Below are 18,550 nucleotides of genomic sequence, written 5' to 3'. Positions count from 1 at the left end.
CTACAGTAAAGGAACTAATGAGAATAATCGAAGAAGCTGGGATCGTTGAGCAAAAGTAGAAAAACCATAATTTCAACAAATAGGAAATATATATATGAATTGGCCATTTAAGCATTCCATCACTACAAAACCTAAGAACTTCTACCAGAAAATAAAAATAAAAATAAAAAAAGGAAAAAAAACATCTACAGTTAGCTAATCCAAAACGGCTACAGGATCAACGAAAGTAAACAAAAAAAAAAAAAAACTGAAACAAAGGAAAACGGTGAAGTTTTGTCATCCTCAATTCTTTAACGAACTACTAGAGAAAAAATATTGGTACAATCTACCTGGGGAAAAGATCACACACGGTATTGGAGCGGATTGAAAGCTGAATAAACCCTTGTGTCACTGCTACGACTCAGTCAATTTTATTTTCAGCTGGATCCGAGATCCGTTTTATTATCAACGGATGGATCATAAACGGCAATGACTTGAGAACTCACCACTGGGTGATGCGGAGATAATTTGCTTTTCATAATCTGCCCTTTCATTATTGAAGCGCGGGCAATTGTATTCTGAGATTGCAGGAGCAGTGTTCATTCAAGGTTTAATAGAGTCGCCCCCGACACGGGGAAGCTCCACAATGGCATGGATGTCCTTCTCCAGGAAGACGTTTATACCGATAGTCATACGTTATTTCTTCCCCCAAAGCTATCTGCTCACATACAGTAGAATTATTAAGAATAACGTTAGTCACTTTAAGCACTGTAATGCATATCAGTTGTCACGAGCCGTCATCAATTGTACATCAAATGCCATCGTCAATTGGCCGATGGTAAGGAATAACTTAGCAACCAACGATGTAACCATCACAACAGGGTACGTTGGGAATCTTAATTTTCCAAGATAATTACTAATGCATCATGCACAAATAAAATCATTCTACAAGAAGAAATGAGACTGCTTACATCGCGATTTGCATAGAGACCAACATGTGCACACAGACTATCCATGCTTTCCACAAGAACTTGGTGATTCACAAGATTAGGCAAGCAGCTACAAAAGAATAGCATATGTCAAGTATATCACAAGGCACTTGAATTGCCTAAGAAATTTAAAAAAAAAAAATTATATATATAAAATATAATTCAGCAACATCTTTCATTACCTATGATTGATGAATCTTGAAACATTTCCATAGTTAGTTGAGTCAATTACATGATGGGCCTGCCCTTCGACCAATCTACTCATATCGTTAACATGAGCATCAATTTCATATAAGTAACTGTCTTTTCCATACCTGATCATTCATAAGGTACCATTCAAATATGGCACAAAAACTAGAAGTAGAGTAAAAACAATAGCTGTATCTATCAGAACAAAACTGAAACCTGTTGCGCCTCTCATTTGCTTCATGCTCATCTAAAACCTCGCCTATGTACTCACAAACAAATGTGCCGCGGAGGATCACTTCACCTGCCCTGACTCCCCATCCCTGCAATTGGGTCCGAAGTCAATCCAACTCTTGAAAAATACCAAAAACTGAAATTTAACTCTTCATCTGTTCTTATATCTCTAGGGGGGCAAAAAAGAAGGAAAGAAAGGCTACCTTTTTCTCTGTTTTGAAGACTTCCAATTTCACTCTTACTCCATTCTGCAAAACCCTATTAGGACAAGATCTAGTGCAGCTGCACATCTGATTGCATTCGTAAACGAGGTACCCTTCCTGCACGATTTCAAAAGAGCAATAAATCAACTTCATGTCCCCACCAATAAAAAACTGGAGAACAAAAATTATGTGAAAATCAAGCATCGTATGAATCTCCTCGTGCTTTTTTAAATAAAGATTCTGTGGGGACAGGTCAATGGCACTACCCTCCCAAGAACCTGTGCCACGTTCAAATCCAGAATATATCTAATGTATACATGTACATAGATTGAGAGAGAGACAATACAATGATCCAAGTGGGAACTATCTCAGGCAATTTTTCTCTCTAGCAAATGGTTAAGGCAGAAAAAAACAATCTTCAATATAGAAAAATCATGTTTTTTATGTGCTTGTCTGCAACACGACCAACAACACAGCAAATTTACTGCTTTCCAGGGTATAAATGGTTATCAAGCAAAACGAAAAAGAACTTAAAGACTTCCAACAATGGAGAACATACCACCATCATATGTGATCAAGGGCAACACTTAAAAAACATGTACTGCAATTAGAGAGATGAGACTGGTGGTTGGTGGTAGATTTTGATTAGCATACCTCCAATATAATTCGACCACTCTCATCATATGGGAATCTGCAACGCATGGATTTCCCGTAGATGTCTTTTGCATCATCATAGTCATTATCAAAAAGGTAAACATGATCACATGTTTCAGGACGGCATGTAGAACGCGTGCATGAACACCCCAATTGCAAACTCTGCAATGAAAATGACGAAAAAAACATGTGAAATCTCAACAAAATTTGGAAAACAAAATTACAAAAACAATAATGTGTTGAATCTCTCTGTTCATCTTGAAGTCATAGTAAATGCATACTATTAGAGAACAAAAGTATATTGTAATTAGGATCCTAGTGGGCTCGAACATTTGGCCCCAGGTTTGTTTAGGGATGTAATCTAGTATTCTAAATTAAGTTATTTGGTTATTTTTTTAGTTTTCTGTAATGAGGGTCATGATTAATATATCTCATTCTCCCTATTTTCTTGACATGGTAACAATGCAAGATCTAGTCTTCTTAAAGAAAATCGTTCTCAGTCAGATAGCTTCAATGAAAATGTTGTCATATTGTTCGCCAAACTTTTTTTTTTTTTTTCGTTTTACCTGCTCGTTGTATCCAAAGTTTTGGTCAAAAATCTTCAAAATGTACTTGCACATTTACTACAACTTATGGTGGTCCAGTTGAGAGTGATTCATATTAAACATGTGGCACACATGCATTACTGATATAAAATCAGTGACTGAAAGAAATTAAGAACAAAGATTGAAAAGTAATACACGCGCACACACACACACACACATATATATACATATATATACATACATTCACACATAATATATATATACCTCAATATCGAGTCCAGGGGATTGATGAAGCAAGGGCTTCATAATATAGGTAAAGCTCTCCCACGGCAAGGAAATACCAGCATTAGAACCACCTGCAAGGGCAGGATAAGAATCCAATTGGTCTTCATCTGCAACGCAAACCACTGGAACCAATTCCTGTCCAAAACTTATATCATCACACAAGACTAGAGCCTTCTGGAAGGATCTTTGGCTCAAGTGATGTGCATCAATAAGATAGTGGCTCTCATCCACATTCCATTTATCATCACAAGGATCTGATGAAGGTGAAGATCTATGCTCCATAGCACCAATTGGAAGAGGCATCACTGGAGACACAAAGCATTCCCTGAATTCCTTGCATCCTTTAGGGCAAATAAATCCATCTTGATGCCAATCTACCCGAATATTATGCTCGCTGCAGAGCTTGGCTGCCCTCAGATACAAACTTTCTGGCAAGACCCCATATTGTCCCTCCAGCATGGCTTTGAGACTGACCCTGCAGCAAGCAGAGCGAGCAACAGATAAAATGTCTAGGTTACTTGGCCTACGTTTTGTTTTCTGCATCTCAGAAAAAAGAATCCTTGCTACTGCTGAACAATGTGAGTCCCCTAATCTAGAAAGACTTGCTGCCTCAGTTGCAAGATGCTGTACATTTATTCCTCCTGTGCCAAGTGACTTTGATGCTTGAATACGTTTCTTCATTGTAACATTTGCCCTATTCCTGATCCTATATGATGCTGCCGCCAAACTTTTTCTCAATCTAGGACGACTAAGTCTCCCAGATTTTAATTTATAAGCATAATAACGTATCCCCTTCTTTGAAGGCCGAGAACTGGCTAAACTTGGCCCCATGTGAGCAGCTTGATGGTGACGACCAAGATCGGGAAGCAAATCAAACTTCAACCCACAAAACCTGCAAACGAACTTTCGTTGACCACTTACATTCTCATTGTTATTCTCCACAGAAGCTGAATTGTATAACTCAAACTTCCTTGGAGAATCATTACCAATAGACTGGACAGGCTGAGGAGCTTTTGAGAGCCTGAAATTATCAGGATGAACCGCAAGCACATGCAACCATAACTCATCTGTATTACCAAAGTGGCTTCCACACGGAATACACTGGAAAAGCATGCATTGTTCAACAAATTGCACACAGTGTCTCTCCTGAACATGAGTTTCCAAGACTTTCTTATTAGTGAAAGAATCCAGGCAGATGGCACATGCATAGCCTCTAAACAGCCATTGTGCTTCCTTTTTATGATTTTCCATCCAGTGAGTTCCAAGTTCTTGGTCGTTTGAAAACTCCTGCGAGCAAACTTTGCACCTAATGACTTGTTCATTTTCCTGGTTATCATCCACAGTCCATGGCAACAGAGCTTGTTCTTCCATGGCAGACGACGAAACATGTTCACCTTCATCACCATTAAAGCCCCAAATCCTTCTGAGTCTCTCCTTTTCAGTGCAAACCAACTTTGTGAATATTTCCCCAACACCAAGATTTTTAGAAGCTTCAGATAGGGCCCACTGAAACTGTACATCCTTAGGAACAGGATTTCTTAAAGATAAGATACTTTTAAAGAGCTTGTAAAAGAGCTCACATGCTTGATGCAAATTAAACTTTTGCTCCTCTGAGTGACAATCCCTCAAAAGATCTACAAAGACTTCTTTTGATATTATCCTACTCTTACCATTTCTTGCACGTTTGAGCCAGCTTGGGAGGTGCTTTTCGCAATATAATGAATGCCTCTTTGGACTTTCCAGACAAGGGTTGCTGTCATCTCGCAAACAAAAGCCAATGCAGCGCTGCTCTCCTGTGATATTACATGCTTTGGCAGGGGACTCGGACTTCTCAAATAAGCTCCCTCTTTCACGGAAAGCATTACCAGGCGCATATGAGACAGGATCCACCTGTAGAGGACTTTCAACATCTCTGACCAATACCATCTCTCTGCATTTTGTGGTCTCTAAATTAGAAATGTTCTCCTCAAACTTTCTCTTAAGTGTATTCTCTGGAAAATTTGGGATAGTTTTCATATCATTCTTTGGTCTGTGCTTCTTACAAAATGAAGAGCCTTGTAAAGACCGATGCTTACATTTGGTTCCAAGGACAGTTGTGCCTTCACACAGTGGTTGATCACTAGAGTGAGACCCTTCAGCTTTTGTAGAGCTTCCCATGAAGCGAGAGGACAGATGCACACAACAGTAAACATCACCATCATTTGCCCACCTCACACATTGCCTTCCCTTGGCTTCTATATAAGCAATGCACTGTCGATTTTTACTTCCAGGCTCAGAAGTTCTTATGGCAGCTACTTCATTGACTGGTGTCATTTCCACATCTTTGGTTTGGATGAGCTTAGAATTACCAGCTTCAACTAATACTCCGTCCCATTTATCAGCAACTCGCCCGGGTGTGTCTGCTGGTGCAGCTAAATCTTTCATATCTTCTTCTTTATAGGTCTCTGATGCTAACGTAGCAGCATTTGCAGTGTCTCGATTATTAAAGAATTCAGAGTCAATTTCAATGGCAATAGCTTCATCTGATACCCTGGTTTCCACCTGGGAAGCATTTGCCTCCGCACGACGAACTTCAAGCTTTGGCCTTTTCCTGCCAACTTGGGGATTTGGAGTCAAGGGACTATCACTACTCTGCTTCTGAATGTCTACTCTATTTGATATGGGATGAGATGTTGAAAACCATTTCATAACTTCATGCTTCCAGGTTTTCCACTCAGAACCCAGTGTAGGCTGCAATGGTGCATTCTGGAGAGACTGGACTTCATTCCAGAGAATAGAGTCAACTAGTTCCTGAACCACAAAGGAAAGCATAAAACCAAAAGCTTGACCAAATGACTTTAACTGCAAAAATTATTTCAAAACAAAATCCAACGTAACAGACACCGGAAGTGAGTTGGAATGGTCTTCGCTCATGCCTATCATGATGAAATAAATAACTATAACAACTCCACTTACAGTGAGCAGAATGATATTCGCTCAGGCATATCATGATGAAATAATTAGCTATAACAACTCCATTTACAGTGAGCACACCCAAACTCCATGGAATGGGAACAATATTCCAATACAAAGTTACAAACAGCTATGCAATTTTTCTTGCACAAACAGTCCACCTCTCAATTAAAAGTGACCAACTGCCACGCATATATATAACAAGCACTGCACATAAATTTTTTTAACTGAATGTTTAAAAACTAAATCACGAGCAAAGAAGCAACTCACTTTAGCTCCATTTACCGGGAACCTTACTGGTTGTATGGAAACAAATTACTAAATGGTAAAAGCACTCCTAACAAAAATTATGCAGTATATATACCAGCACAACATGGAAGGAAACAATATAAGGTTGAATTCATAGACAACCTATTCTCTCAAACTACAGCTAGCTGATGCATGACAACTTTTAATACCACAGCACAACCAGTGAACATAGAACATAAATGAGCAGCAAAATTATAATATACCTCCTTCAGTACTTCAATGGTTGCAGCATTACTCGCATTCTGACACTGCTGAACCCAAAAGTTATATGAACGTTCTAACCATTCAGAATTTAGGTAGGTCTGTGATATCATCTGTAAACGAAAATAAAATGGAATTTCTTAATAACTAATCAGAAGAAAAACAAAATATGAGATAAATTAGGGCCTGTTTGGAAGTGCTTTAAACTAACTGAAAGCAATTTTGGTGAAAGTGCTTTTTCAAGATTCACTTACATTTTTACCAAGGATTGATACCAAAAGCACTCTCATCAAATGCACTTCCAAACAAGCCCTTATTTATTTCAGAGCAGAACAAAAAAATTAATTAATTTTTTTTAAAGAGTTAATTTTTTGTTAATCTGAAAAACATAGTTCAATCATATACATCTCACATGGTAAGAACATGAAAACTCTACGGTATATACAAAACACAAGCATGAAAAATAAACACAAGTGTGCACATAGAATCAATAGATAAATCTGTTCCGAGCTTGGAGTAGTGACAAGTAAAACATGAATGACGATGAGATCTGCAGAAACATGATCAAACAATTTCCAAAGGGGTGCTTCTACACCGACTTTAAAGCTAATTGATTTTCTTCCCAAAAGTTATGGATTAAGGACAACTAAAAGAAGAAAAACAATTTGACACAAAAAAGAAGTCCAAAGAACCTCACATATACTTATTAGAGGATTAATTGGTCTTCTTTCACCATCAATATTTGATGTTTAAGGTAAAAAAAAAAAACCTTAAACAAACAGTTAAATTCCATTACTGTACATGAAGACAAAGCCTTAGCTCATACTGGAAAAGACAAAAGAAACAGTTTCTGCCCCTATTATTAAAAGTCACAGTATCAACAGATAAAGATGTTTACACTTTGCAGCTTCAGAAGCATCTTTCCAAGATCAGAATAGCCACTGCAACGAGAAGCCTCCATAGCAAACTCCTTCCAGACGGCCACATCACGAGCATTCTCTATCAAAGCCTACACAAGTTGACATATCTTTAGAATGACATGAAAGCAGAAGAGGAAACTAAAGACACATTAAATTGGTTGCTCCATCTAGGGAAAAAGAAAGTTTTGAGAGAGCATGAGAATCTCACATAAAATCACATACCTCAGTATGAAATTGGTCAACAATATTCAGCATTCCAACAGCTAACTTTTGCATAATAAACCGACGTGCTATGGTCAAATCTTTAACCACTTTTAGTCCAACTTTGTGCGTTTTATATGCAATAGGGTGTGGAAATTCATTGATCGAGCGAACAAGTAGTGTGTCTGCCCAAGAATAATTCCTTGTGTGTGGAAAAAATATCACAAAATATTTTTTCCTATCATGAGTTGGTTTTGCTCTCAAAGTCGATAATGGGCAGTCAGCTCGTGCACATCGTATTCCTGTCTGCCACTTCCCTCTCCACTATACTTGGAAAAATAGAGAGGTACCAAAATAAAATGCAATCAGCAATGTTATTTATTCGACCAGTTTCATTCTTTATAGTTTTGGTTAAGGTCAGCAAAGGAAAATGGGGAAGGGTATCAGGATCTATACATCCTCCAATTTATATACGCAAGTATTATCTAACATATTCCAACAACAACACAAAAGCTCAAATTAGGACTCTCTACATTTCCAGAAATCCCAATACAGGAAGATTGAAATAATAAAGATTTAAACTCAGGACCTCCCACTTTGCCACAATAAAGTATCTAACCAAAAACTTACATTGACATGATGTGATCCTGGAAAATGTTATATTTGAACATATTTGAACACTAAGAGTGAAAAAATGAGCAGCCAGTTGGGGACATCCTAGAACCTGTAAGCCTATGGGTAAAACTAATGAGACTAACCAACTTGATATGTATCACGCATGAGAAATTACATAAGAAAAGGTTTAAGTTATGAAAACAAAGTAATGTCAAAACAGAAGAAACAAAAGTCACCTTGACCCACAGTGCCACAGATTCATCACTTTCTAGCCAAGTGGACTCTGAAAGAGATGACTCTCCTTCCCTAATGTTGTTTGGCAATGCATTTTCGCTGCTGTCTACAATCAGATGACTGTTGTCAGAGGTCACACAGGGTTCACTGTAATTCTGTGCATTTATATCATCATCATCATCAAAATCTTGCGAACCACTGGATGTCTTTTGACCCGCCAATTGATGACAATCAAGAACTGAAGCTCCATTTTGACATCCTTCAGAAGTTTGCAATTCATCAACTGCCTCTGGAACTTCACCTTGTCTTCCTAAACGAGGCCCTTCCACATTTGGCAATAAGTCATCTGCAGCTTGCAGTTTCTTTCCATGTTCAAGGCAATTGGATTCCCCATCATGGACAGAAGTGGTTGCTGAACTCTGTTGAGGGCAATCAGATTGTCCAACACAAATGGTAGAACAAGGGAGCACTTCCATGATCCTACACTAAATATACTGGTGCCATATGATGCGTATGCTATCACTGATTATTTGCCTACCCACCTCTCTGTTCAAACAAAGGTCCAGATGACAAAAAGGGTCAGAGGAATATATTCGATGACGTACCAAATTGAGAAAACAAAAATCCAAAATATACTTCTAATGAACTGGTGAAAGTAAAAAAAGCTGCATCAGCCACAATGAGCATATGTGTGCATACATGCGTGATTGGAGGAAAAACCTAAAGGCAATCTTGAGAAACCACAACGGCCTTACTTGGTCTGACAATAATACTATAAGGAGTAGTTTTATATCAGCATTCCATTGAATGACCATGTCAATCATGTCACAATCAAGAAATTAAGGAGAGACATGAGGTAGGAAGGCAGAAGAAAGAATATTTTGTATTCCATTTAAATGGCAAATGCAATGATATGAAATTCACCTTCTTTGAGGAGTTTACCTAATCAATACAATTCAACTTATTCATAACAATGGACTGCTAGAACAACAAACCACACCCTCGGTTTGAACCATATTATTAGGCAACTAACTAATTTAATCCATATCGGCTCAATGGTATAATTTAAAAAAGAACTACATAAACTTCCTGATGTATCAATGCATGCAAAAGCTTCCATGTATAGAACACCTAGGATGTTGAATCAATAAACTGAAGATAATTTTATTTTGATATTAAGGATTACCCATAGAAGACCTAGAAGCATGCTCTGTTATTACTAAGAAAAAATTACTTGACAAACTCATATTACTAAGAAAAAATGTTTAAACAATGCATATTAAAGATTGAATATATTTGAGGATTGGCATTATGCAAATGATCATAACCACTAGATAACAAAAATACCATAATACCCCCGCAAGGAGCTTGTAGCTCAAGTGGTTAAGAGCATTTAACCCAACACCCGAGGTCCTGTTTTTGAATCCTCCCTCCCCCCTTATTGTTTATAAACAAAGAAAACTATGGTTATACCTCCTATCATTGCAAAGTTCTAAAATATAGAAATAGAATACGCTTTGGAAAACAACATCATTTCCATATGCATTCATTTTTTATTTAGAAGTTGTTTAATTCAACTAGCAAAGCCATTTCCAGAAACTAAACCCTGTTCTTAATTTAAAAAACAAAAGCAAGAAAAGTAAATTACTTGTTATATATAGAAAAATGAAACTAATACCAATTACCTGTCATATTGTGCACACTAACACATTTACTACTATTCTTCTTTTAAGAAAAGAAAAAAAATCATGAGATCACCTCACCCACAGAGAAGGAAATTAGTAAAACAATTTTGCAACTTCATGTGCTAGTTCAAATAAATATATGATTCTGCAAAAGCAACGGAATTGGACATCGAAAAAGCTCCAGTTGTCTTAAAATATATATCTGCAGCAGAAGTACATTATACAGATACAGAAACAACTTCCAAATATCCAATTATTATTACTGAAATAATGTTGTCAAAATAAAAATCAAATCATTAAATACACATAAACCCTTCTACTTCTAGAAACACACAGCAAAATGCACTAAACAATGGCAACCCACATATTATAACCAAAAGGCATTGTAATGGTGCTCCCAAGTGAGAAACTATGTGACATAAAACCAACAGCTAATGAAGTCTTACACATCTAAAATACCTTAATTTCTCAACAACAAAAATACCCCAAAATCCAACTGCAAGACTCGCCTAGAAAAAAGCTGCATCACACTTTAATTTACAACCAAAGAGCTCACCATGTGAAATTGGCGAACAAACCCTAATTCACCAAACCCAGTAATTAAAATTGGTAAAAGCCAGAGACTTTCCCACCAATTGGTAACATTGTGATGGAAAACCCCTAGAAAAATCCGCAACGGACAACCCGATGTACGGATCGTGAACATGCAGAAGTGGCTACAGATCAAAAAAAGGAAACATAAATTATGTTGCAAAAACATAACACAAACATACCCTTTAAAACCAAAATATAAAAACCCCAAGAAATGGTTCAAGTTCGTGCCCTTATATTTACCTACCATGTTAAAAAGGTGGTATCAAAACCTTAGGGCAGAGGGTTTGGGGTATTGGGTTTGTGGTAGGGTGAGATATAATCATATAATTAGTCAGCAAAAAAAATTGACTGCAAAACAAATGAAAAAAAAAATGTGACATACATAGAGATGGGCATGGCCAAAATTACAGAGGAGAGAGAGCGAGAGGAGAGAGAGAGAAATGTAGCTCACCTTTAAAGAAGGGGGAAGTTATGGAGGAAGATCACCATTTTCCCATTTGGGATTTTGGGTGAAAATTTGGGGAAATTTTGAGTCTTTTTGTTAAAATTGATTTGGGTTGATGGGTTTTTGGGTAAAAGCCACAATCTTTTCTATTTCTCTCTCAATCTGGCAAATCTTTGGCTAGTGAGCGGAAGGGGGCTATAGATGTTGCAGGTCCCCGTGGCCTAAAATATGGAGAGAGAAAAAGAAATAGAAAATACCTAAAAAATACCAAGAGATATATAAAGAGATTAGAGAAACAGAGACGTGTGGGGTACAATTACAAAGAAAAAAGAAGCCCTACCCTTTTATCAAAAAAGATTAAAAGAAGACCGAGACCGACCGAGACTATTACTGGGTTGTGGGTTTTTGGGGCTGCTTCTAAAATCCCAATTTTTTGTTTGCGTGTATATTTTTAGAGAGAGAAAATTGTTGAGAGAGAAAAAAAATTGTGGGTTTTTTCGTATATGGGGAGAGAGATTGGGGAGACTCGGCGGGGGAGGGGGCTTTTTTTGGGATCTGTGGGGAGGAAGCGCGCTTCTATAGGTGTTTTCGTAACGCTCGCCTGATTTTTCTTCGTTTTGCTCTCCCTTCTTTCTCAACAGAACCAAAACAAATAGAATTTTTACCATTTTATTTTTATTTTTATTTTTTGGGTTTTTTGGGGTCACTGCAGTGCCAAAGTAATTGCTATGAATCTTATCTGGATTCGAAATTTTGCAGATTTTTTTTCTATTTCTTTAACTTTTTCTATTTTAGTTTTCACCTTTTTTTTTTCCTTGTATTCTGTTTTGGTAAAGGGGGTAATTTTGTTTCCAAAATTTGGATGTCTGATGAGATCTACCTGTTTGGTCGACCCTCAAATCTTTGATTAAAATGAAAAATTACTAGTGGATTGAATTTACACTACGAAAAAGAAAAAGCTCTAACCGTGAACTGAAAGATCTAAATCTAAACCATAAGGAGCTGAAAACAAAATATATCTACAGAGCAATTCACAGCATACTTTTCTTTTTTCTTTTTCTTTTTTTTATACACCACAATACTTTTCTTTACTATTTATTTATTTGTGGTCTTCCTTCCCATTTGACCTTTTTTGCACTAAAATATTGAAGGTTTTTTTATTTTTATTTAAAAGATGTAGAACTTATTTGGATGTATTTTTAAAATGATTGAAAATGTTTTTGGTAAATATATTTTTAGAAACAATCCTTAGTAAAAATGCTAGTTAATCTTAAAAAAAAAAAAAATACTTAAAGTGCTTCCTGAAAAAAGCACTTGCTTAGTATTTCTTGTAGAAAACACTTCAACTGCTTTTCAAACCCAAAAACAATTTTTCTAAAAGTATTTTCAGTCATTTTCTCTAATCTTCCGTTTCTTCTTTTATTTTGGAAAAAAAATGAAAAATTAGTTGGGGGCATTTAACCACGATTGACTCTTGGAACATGCACATCTGCCATATGAGGGGTTAATGAACATTTCTATCCTATTTTCCTTTCACCGAAAACGCATGTGATGATGAAGGGTTGCTAACACATGAAGTAACTAACTGGCCTGGGTAGTTTATAACTTCTTTCTTTTATAGTGACTTTTTTTTTTTTTTTTGTTAACCAATAAGGAGTAATATATTCGAACTTAAGACTTCTTTTCAACACATAAATGTGAAATACTACTTAACTAGAGTTGATTATTTTATTATCCATTTTGACAATGATTTAATGAAGGATAATCTATGATCTTGTAAGAAGTTAAAAATTAACATATTCATGTTCCACGATCTTGTAAGAAGTTAAAAATTAACATATTCATTCACATCCTTCCATAAATAATTGACCGAAAGAGTATCAAAATCCCGTCTGTAGGAGCAAATTTCTGTCACATATTGAATTGACGAAAACCTACACACAAAGAAAAGAGACAAACACATTTAGACTGACACCAATGTAAGTTACCCAAAGGACCTCCGATACTAAGTCAAAAAGGCTGTAGGAAGTAATACGAGTGTGGTGGCGATCGTGTCATGTTTACTGTGTTTGTATCATTTCTTGACATACCCAATATATTAATTGATCATGTTGTGTCAAACCCGTTAAAATGAACGGTTAATATGACCCAATTCGAACTCGATTTGTTAAAATTAACCGGTAATATAACCTCACTCATTACCCGTTAAAGAAAATATATTTTACTTCAATAAATAATTAATGAAAAACGTCACGCTAAATTGGTATATACATACTAAGCTGCCACTAAATTAGTATCTACCATACCATAAACCCTAAAAATTCAAACGACAATGTAACTATTGTCAAAGCATAGAGGATGTGATCATGAGTGTTGGCATAATTTATTTACAACTTTCTCACTTGTAAATTAATTATTATAAATTATTACACATGTTCAATTCCACCTAAAAATAATGTTCACAAGCGTTTGGAGGGTTTTAAAATGTATAAAATACACACACACACACACACACAAACGCTTGTATATAAATGTCGATTGTCATTTACTTTTACGCTTCATTCTTCTCACTGGATTTCGTTTTTTGAGATTTTCTTTTTTTAAAACATGATCATTTAGTGAATGCAAAAAATGAACGGTCCAGATCGTTGATATCATTCTCAAATTTTTACAATTAGTGAAAATATTGCTCGAAGTTTATACAGTCTCTAAAAGCTATATAACATCAGCTCATATTTCAATTAATCGTAAATATCAAAACGTGAGATCAACGACCAAGAATCGTTCATCTTTCTTTTTGAAGTGAAGAAGAGTAAAGGGGAGAAATGAAGAGTAGCAGTTTACTGCTAGTTCTGCACGAACCATTCATCTTTCTGCATCCACTAGAAAATAATGTTTTCAAAAAAGAAAATATCAAAAAAAAATTCTTGTGAGAAGAATGGAGCATAAACATAATCGACAGTCGACGATTAAATATAAATCTAGGGTTTATGGATTATGGATTATGGTGTTGAATTTTGGAGTTGACCCTTTTACGAAAGTTGTAAAGCTTGTCATTACTAGGGTTTATGTGTGTGTATATATATATATGTGTGTGTGTGTGTGTGTGTGTGTGTGTACGCGCGCGTGTGTGTGCCAATGTGTTTACATTTTCACCTGTAAATTAATTAATATTAATTTTGCACTCAAACAAAAAACATTATTCATGAGGTTTGGAGGGTTTTGAAAATCCAAATGACGATGTAATCATCATTCAAGCGTAGAGGATGCAATCACAAGGGTTTGTATATTTTTTTTTACATTTTTCACACTTGTATATTAATTATCATGAATTTTTATTTATTTTGAACTCCTCTAAAAACATTGTCCTCGAGAGTTTGGATGTTGTTAAAAATCTAAACGACGATGTACACGTCATCAAAGTAGGATGCAATCCCGAGTATTTGCCAAGTCTAGTGGTGAGAGTTCTTGATAACTAGAATAAAGTGGTTGGCATTGGTTATTTATAGAGAACAGAGAAGCAACCCTAGGGAACAAGTTTGTTGAACCTATTAGTAGAGTGTTACCTAGCTTGCACACTGATGGAGGAATGTTCCTCTAAGATTCCTAAATATGCTTTGGAGAATCTTGCCATGTTAAGAAACTAATAAGCAGTCACTTAGTATTAAAGTTTAGTAGTATTCTTCTTCACTTATAAGTGAGAGGTCTTAGGTTTGATTCTCACCAAAGGCGAATTTGAACCACTTTATTGCTAGCCCATTATGAAGCTCAAGTACACCCCTCCCTTTTAGTGTGAATAATATTGTTTGTTAAAAAAACAGACTGATAGGCAAGCCCATTACATATTAGGGTAATCTACCAGGTCGCATGGCGATCGATTGAACCCGTTGTGATGAATTGGGCTCGGGGTCTATCGTTAGCCATTAGGGTTTTACCACTGTTCTACGTATTTTATCGAGGGCAATAGTCATGTTTGATAAATTGTACACATGACGTGTTGCAATTGATTGTGATTTTTTATTTTCCGTCTATGCGTTTGAACTTAAAAATATATTAAATGAAGTATTAGATGTCAAACAAATATCAACTATTTCTTTCGGGTAACATTGACATTTCGTGTTATGATCACATGAATGTACAATTTCTTGTTAACATAATCATAGCTTTCATTAACTTGAGAAGATATTTCATCAATAGAAAGAGAGAAAACAACCAAGACAGAGCTTCACAATTTTGAACAACTGAGAACATTTCCAAAGGAGATACCAAAGTGTCCAAATCATCACTAATAGTAAAAAAAGGCCGCAACAATACTTTCCAACCAAAAAGCTAAATCTGATGTTTTTTAGTGCTTGCAAGTATACAAATTGGATTATAAATTTATAATATATAGACATGGTTTTGAAATTTGACAGCAGCTTCAAAAAAAAAAATTTAATTAATTACTAAATGCATCTTATTAGGGTGGAGAGCAAAACTTTAAAAAATGTCAAAGTGCCACATACGTTGTCAATTTTAAAATTTAGGTTTAAAATTTGACATATTCTTAAAAGATGCCCTAGTAGCACAACGAGTTAAATAAAGTTGCCAGTGACAAACATTTTGCCCTAAACAACCTTTGCAAAACTCATATCCCGACTAAACCACCATGTAGTCCTAAGCATTCATCATCTAAACCACGACTTCCCAACATTTTTGTTTGGTATAACTCTAATGTTACAAATGTACTAAAACTCTATCCTATAGTGCAGTGAGGCGTGGTGAGTTTTGAAATGACTCGAAGATTTCACAGCTAAGGTCATATCGTCGACCTCCAAGATATTTCGGTCAAAACCATTATGGAACGTACCTTGTGCATATTAGACAAATAGTCACAGTCAATGAATCTCATAATGTAGGCATCTTTCCAAGAACCGAGGGGGTGTGGTTCATTCTAAGATGCATAAGGATAGAGTAAGCCTAATTCTGTAGTAAAGGAAAATGCCATTAACACCAATATGGTGGTGGCATGTACGTGTAGTGCTGCTTTATGCCAAAAGATTATCAACCCTTATATATATGGTCTAGTGATTTGAACTAAGTACAATAAATGCTAATTGCACTTAGATATGAAACGTTAGACTCTATAACCTTCACAAAGGTCTCATTTACATCTAGTGTACGATCGAAAGTATACTTGAAAGCAACACCTTCTGAGTGTAGTTCGACTGGTGGACCAGAATACTGGAATAATTATGCTAAAAACTTTAGGTCGAGGTAATGTCAAGTTTTCCCCAGATCATTCATCTCAAAGTCCGACTTTAGATGCAAGTCGGCTTTCTCAAGCTCTTTCGAAGTCTTAGTGATATTTATGTCATTGAAATAAACTACAACTCTAGCAATTTTAGATTTTGTATACGCAGGGGCATATATCCCTAACTGATCAAATATTCACTTAGATTGGTATACCATATCCGCCTGGATTGTTCCACATCCGTAAAGTGAAAACCTCATATGAATTAAGAGTGTGTTATGTGGTTTAAAACTATTTGAATCAGTACATGTAAGTCCTTTGGAAACTTCCATGTAGATTTAGTATCATGATCTCAGAGATGCATTACAACCACGTCTGTAAAGATGCAATCAATCACATGACGTATGAGAGAAACTTTGCACCATATGACAGCACAATATCACATCATTTCATTCATCTCATTTGACATAGATTGTGTTTTTTTCTAATTGACCAATCAGTTCTAAGTTGTCACTTATCAATAGAACACGGTTCGATATCGTGTATTTCATTTATGTCGATAGCTATTTCACATCATCAATAATAATCTCAATTCAATTCCATATCTCATCCAAACCAGTATACTCAACCAAGAACTTCAGGTCTCGGAAATCTGGATTAATCTTATAAGATGGAAATGATTGAGATAGTGATCAAGGAAGGGATTCGTTTGTGCTATATTCCTTCACTTATGTGGAGGCGAATCCTTTGAACCGAGTGATCTGTCACGTTTCTGGCGAATGACAGATTGATTGGCTAGCTGCTTATGTACTCAGATCGGCTACTAGGTGCAGCCACATACCTGGCAACGTCCTATACTTCTTTGGACAACAACATCTGTTAGATTAGTTTATCCTTGCAACCATATTTGCAGGACGTATATGCGATCTAGTCACATTTGTTAGATCAAAGAAAATGTCTGGTAACAGTATGATGTTCTAAAATAGGGATCGAGATGAGACATAGTGGTGACGTCCATGATAATTCTTTTGGAATGTTGACGTTCTTATCTCCCACTATGCAGTAAAGAGATCGTGTGCAAGGGCTTAGGAGAACCATAATCGACATTGAATCACATACTTTTTGTGAGGACCCATAGTGGTACATTGCAGTGGCACAATTGGCACATAAAGTGTACACCCAAAACGCGCAAGTACAAAACTTCAAAATTGTACCCAGTTGCCAACTCTAGAGCTAAAAATAGGATTGGATGGCATGGGCCTCAGGTAGACGAACATAACTACATGTATTATTACATAGCCCTGTGCAGAAAACCAAAAACTTGGTAAGCTCACTACTAAGTGTCCATACGATCATTTAAAGGTGTTTAATGATCGCTTTTTATGAGACTGTTTGAGTGTGATCATAGGGAATCGATCTGTTTAACTTATGCACCCAAGGGAAAATGTAATAATCATCGAATTGATCAATGTGAAGTTTCCAACATTATCTAGACTTCTAGACTCTGTAGATAATTAGGGTGGTGAGTCCACAACCTAATAATTGGTGCCAAGAGTCTAGTGAAGCATCATTGGGTGTGCAAACATCGACCAATGTGTCAATAAGTCAACCAAAACCATAAATATTTTACTAGTCCACATTTTGGTTGGATTAGCCCACGATTAATCTCTTAAATCCATTGTAGAAAGGATGGAGGATCCGTAAAGAAGTTATAGTATATAGTCGAGTAATTGGCTTGCCTATTAATGATCTTAATAACTGGGTCATAGTTTGTCCAATAAAGTTTGGTAAGCATGCTAGGCAAGGTATGCTTTTAGGTACAATGTTCTTACTTCTGGTAAGGGGATGCCCTATATGGTGCATTATGAATCATCTTGGATGTCCCAGACATTCATGCCATAACGAAAATTTCTTTGGAATCCCATATTTCTGGCTGGCCACATAGTGGGCAATAATAGTTGTAATTCATTCGGTAGGCGTTCCGTTTTCTCTAGAATACGCTTTTAGCTATATTCCTAAGAGGTGCTCAAGAATTTTACTCCATTTTCTACATTGGTTTTAATATGGTAATAGTTCTCTCGAATAT

The 18,550-nt window shown here is 36.2% G+C and overlaps 1 protein-coding gene across 5 annotated transcripts; it reads right to left on the bottom strand.

Annotated features, from left to right (window-relative positions):
* Positions 1 to 70: 70 nt before the first annotated feature.
* Positions 71 to 11,743, bottom strand: LOC137740810 (histone-lysine N-methyltransferase SUVR5). Of its 5 annotated transcripts, none has more exons than XM_068480624.2 (12): positions 11,169 to 11,743; positions 8,510 to 9,053; positions 7,680 to 7,982; positions 7,436 to 7,546; positions 6,540 to 6,650; positions 3,055 to 5,865; positions 2,246 to 2,407; positions 1,592 to 1,708; positions 1,374 to 1,477; positions 1,151 to 1,282; positions 951 to 1,038; positions 71 to 697 (listed from the first exon to the last, which is right to left on the bottom strand). In XM_068480624.2, the coding sequence occupies exons 2-12, from the start codon at positions 8,981 to 8,983 to the stop codon at positions 590 to 592; spliced, it is 4,521 nt and encodes a 1,506-aa protein (XP_068336725.2). In that variant the 5' UTR covers positions 8,984 to 9,053; positions 11,169 to 11,743; the 3' UTR covers positions 71 to 589. The 5 variants fall into 5 exon arrangements, with proteins under 5 accessions (XP_068336725.2, XP_068336717.2, XP_068336733.2 ...); XM_068480616.2 differs by having other exon boundaries at positions 11,238 to 11,743; XM_068480632.2 differs by lacking the exon at positions 11,169 to 11,743 and adding an exon at positions 11,031 to 11,134.
* Between the last annotated feature and the right edge of the window lie 6,807 nt (positions 11,744 to 18,550).

Source organism: Pyrus communis, chromosome 15 (genome assembly GCF_041283825.1).
Source record: "Pyrus communis isolate YQ-2024b chromosome 15, ASM4128382v1, whole genome shotgun sequence".
Taxonomy (NCBI): Eukaryota; Viridiplantae; Streptophyta; class Magnoliopsida; order Rosales; family Rosaceae; genus Pyrus; species Pyrus communis.
Note: the sequence above shows the minus strand (reverse complement) of the source record. Positions and strands in the feature narration are given on the sequence as shown.

Excerpts from the sequence above, each read along its gene's own strand:
- LOC137740810 (XM_068480624.2), bottom strand. The coding sequence starts at position 8,983 with ATGGAAGTGCTCCCTTGTTCTACCATTTGTGTTGGACAATCTGATTGC. Across the intron at positions 7,547-7,679 it reads TTGACCAATTTCATACTGAG|GCTTTGATAGAGAATGCTCG; the intron begins GTATGTGATTTT and ends CAACTTGTGTAG. Across the intron at positions 5,866-6,539 it reads CCATTGAAGTACTGAAGGAG|GAACTAGTTGACTCTATTCT; the intron begins GTATATTATAAT and ends TTTGTGGTTCAG.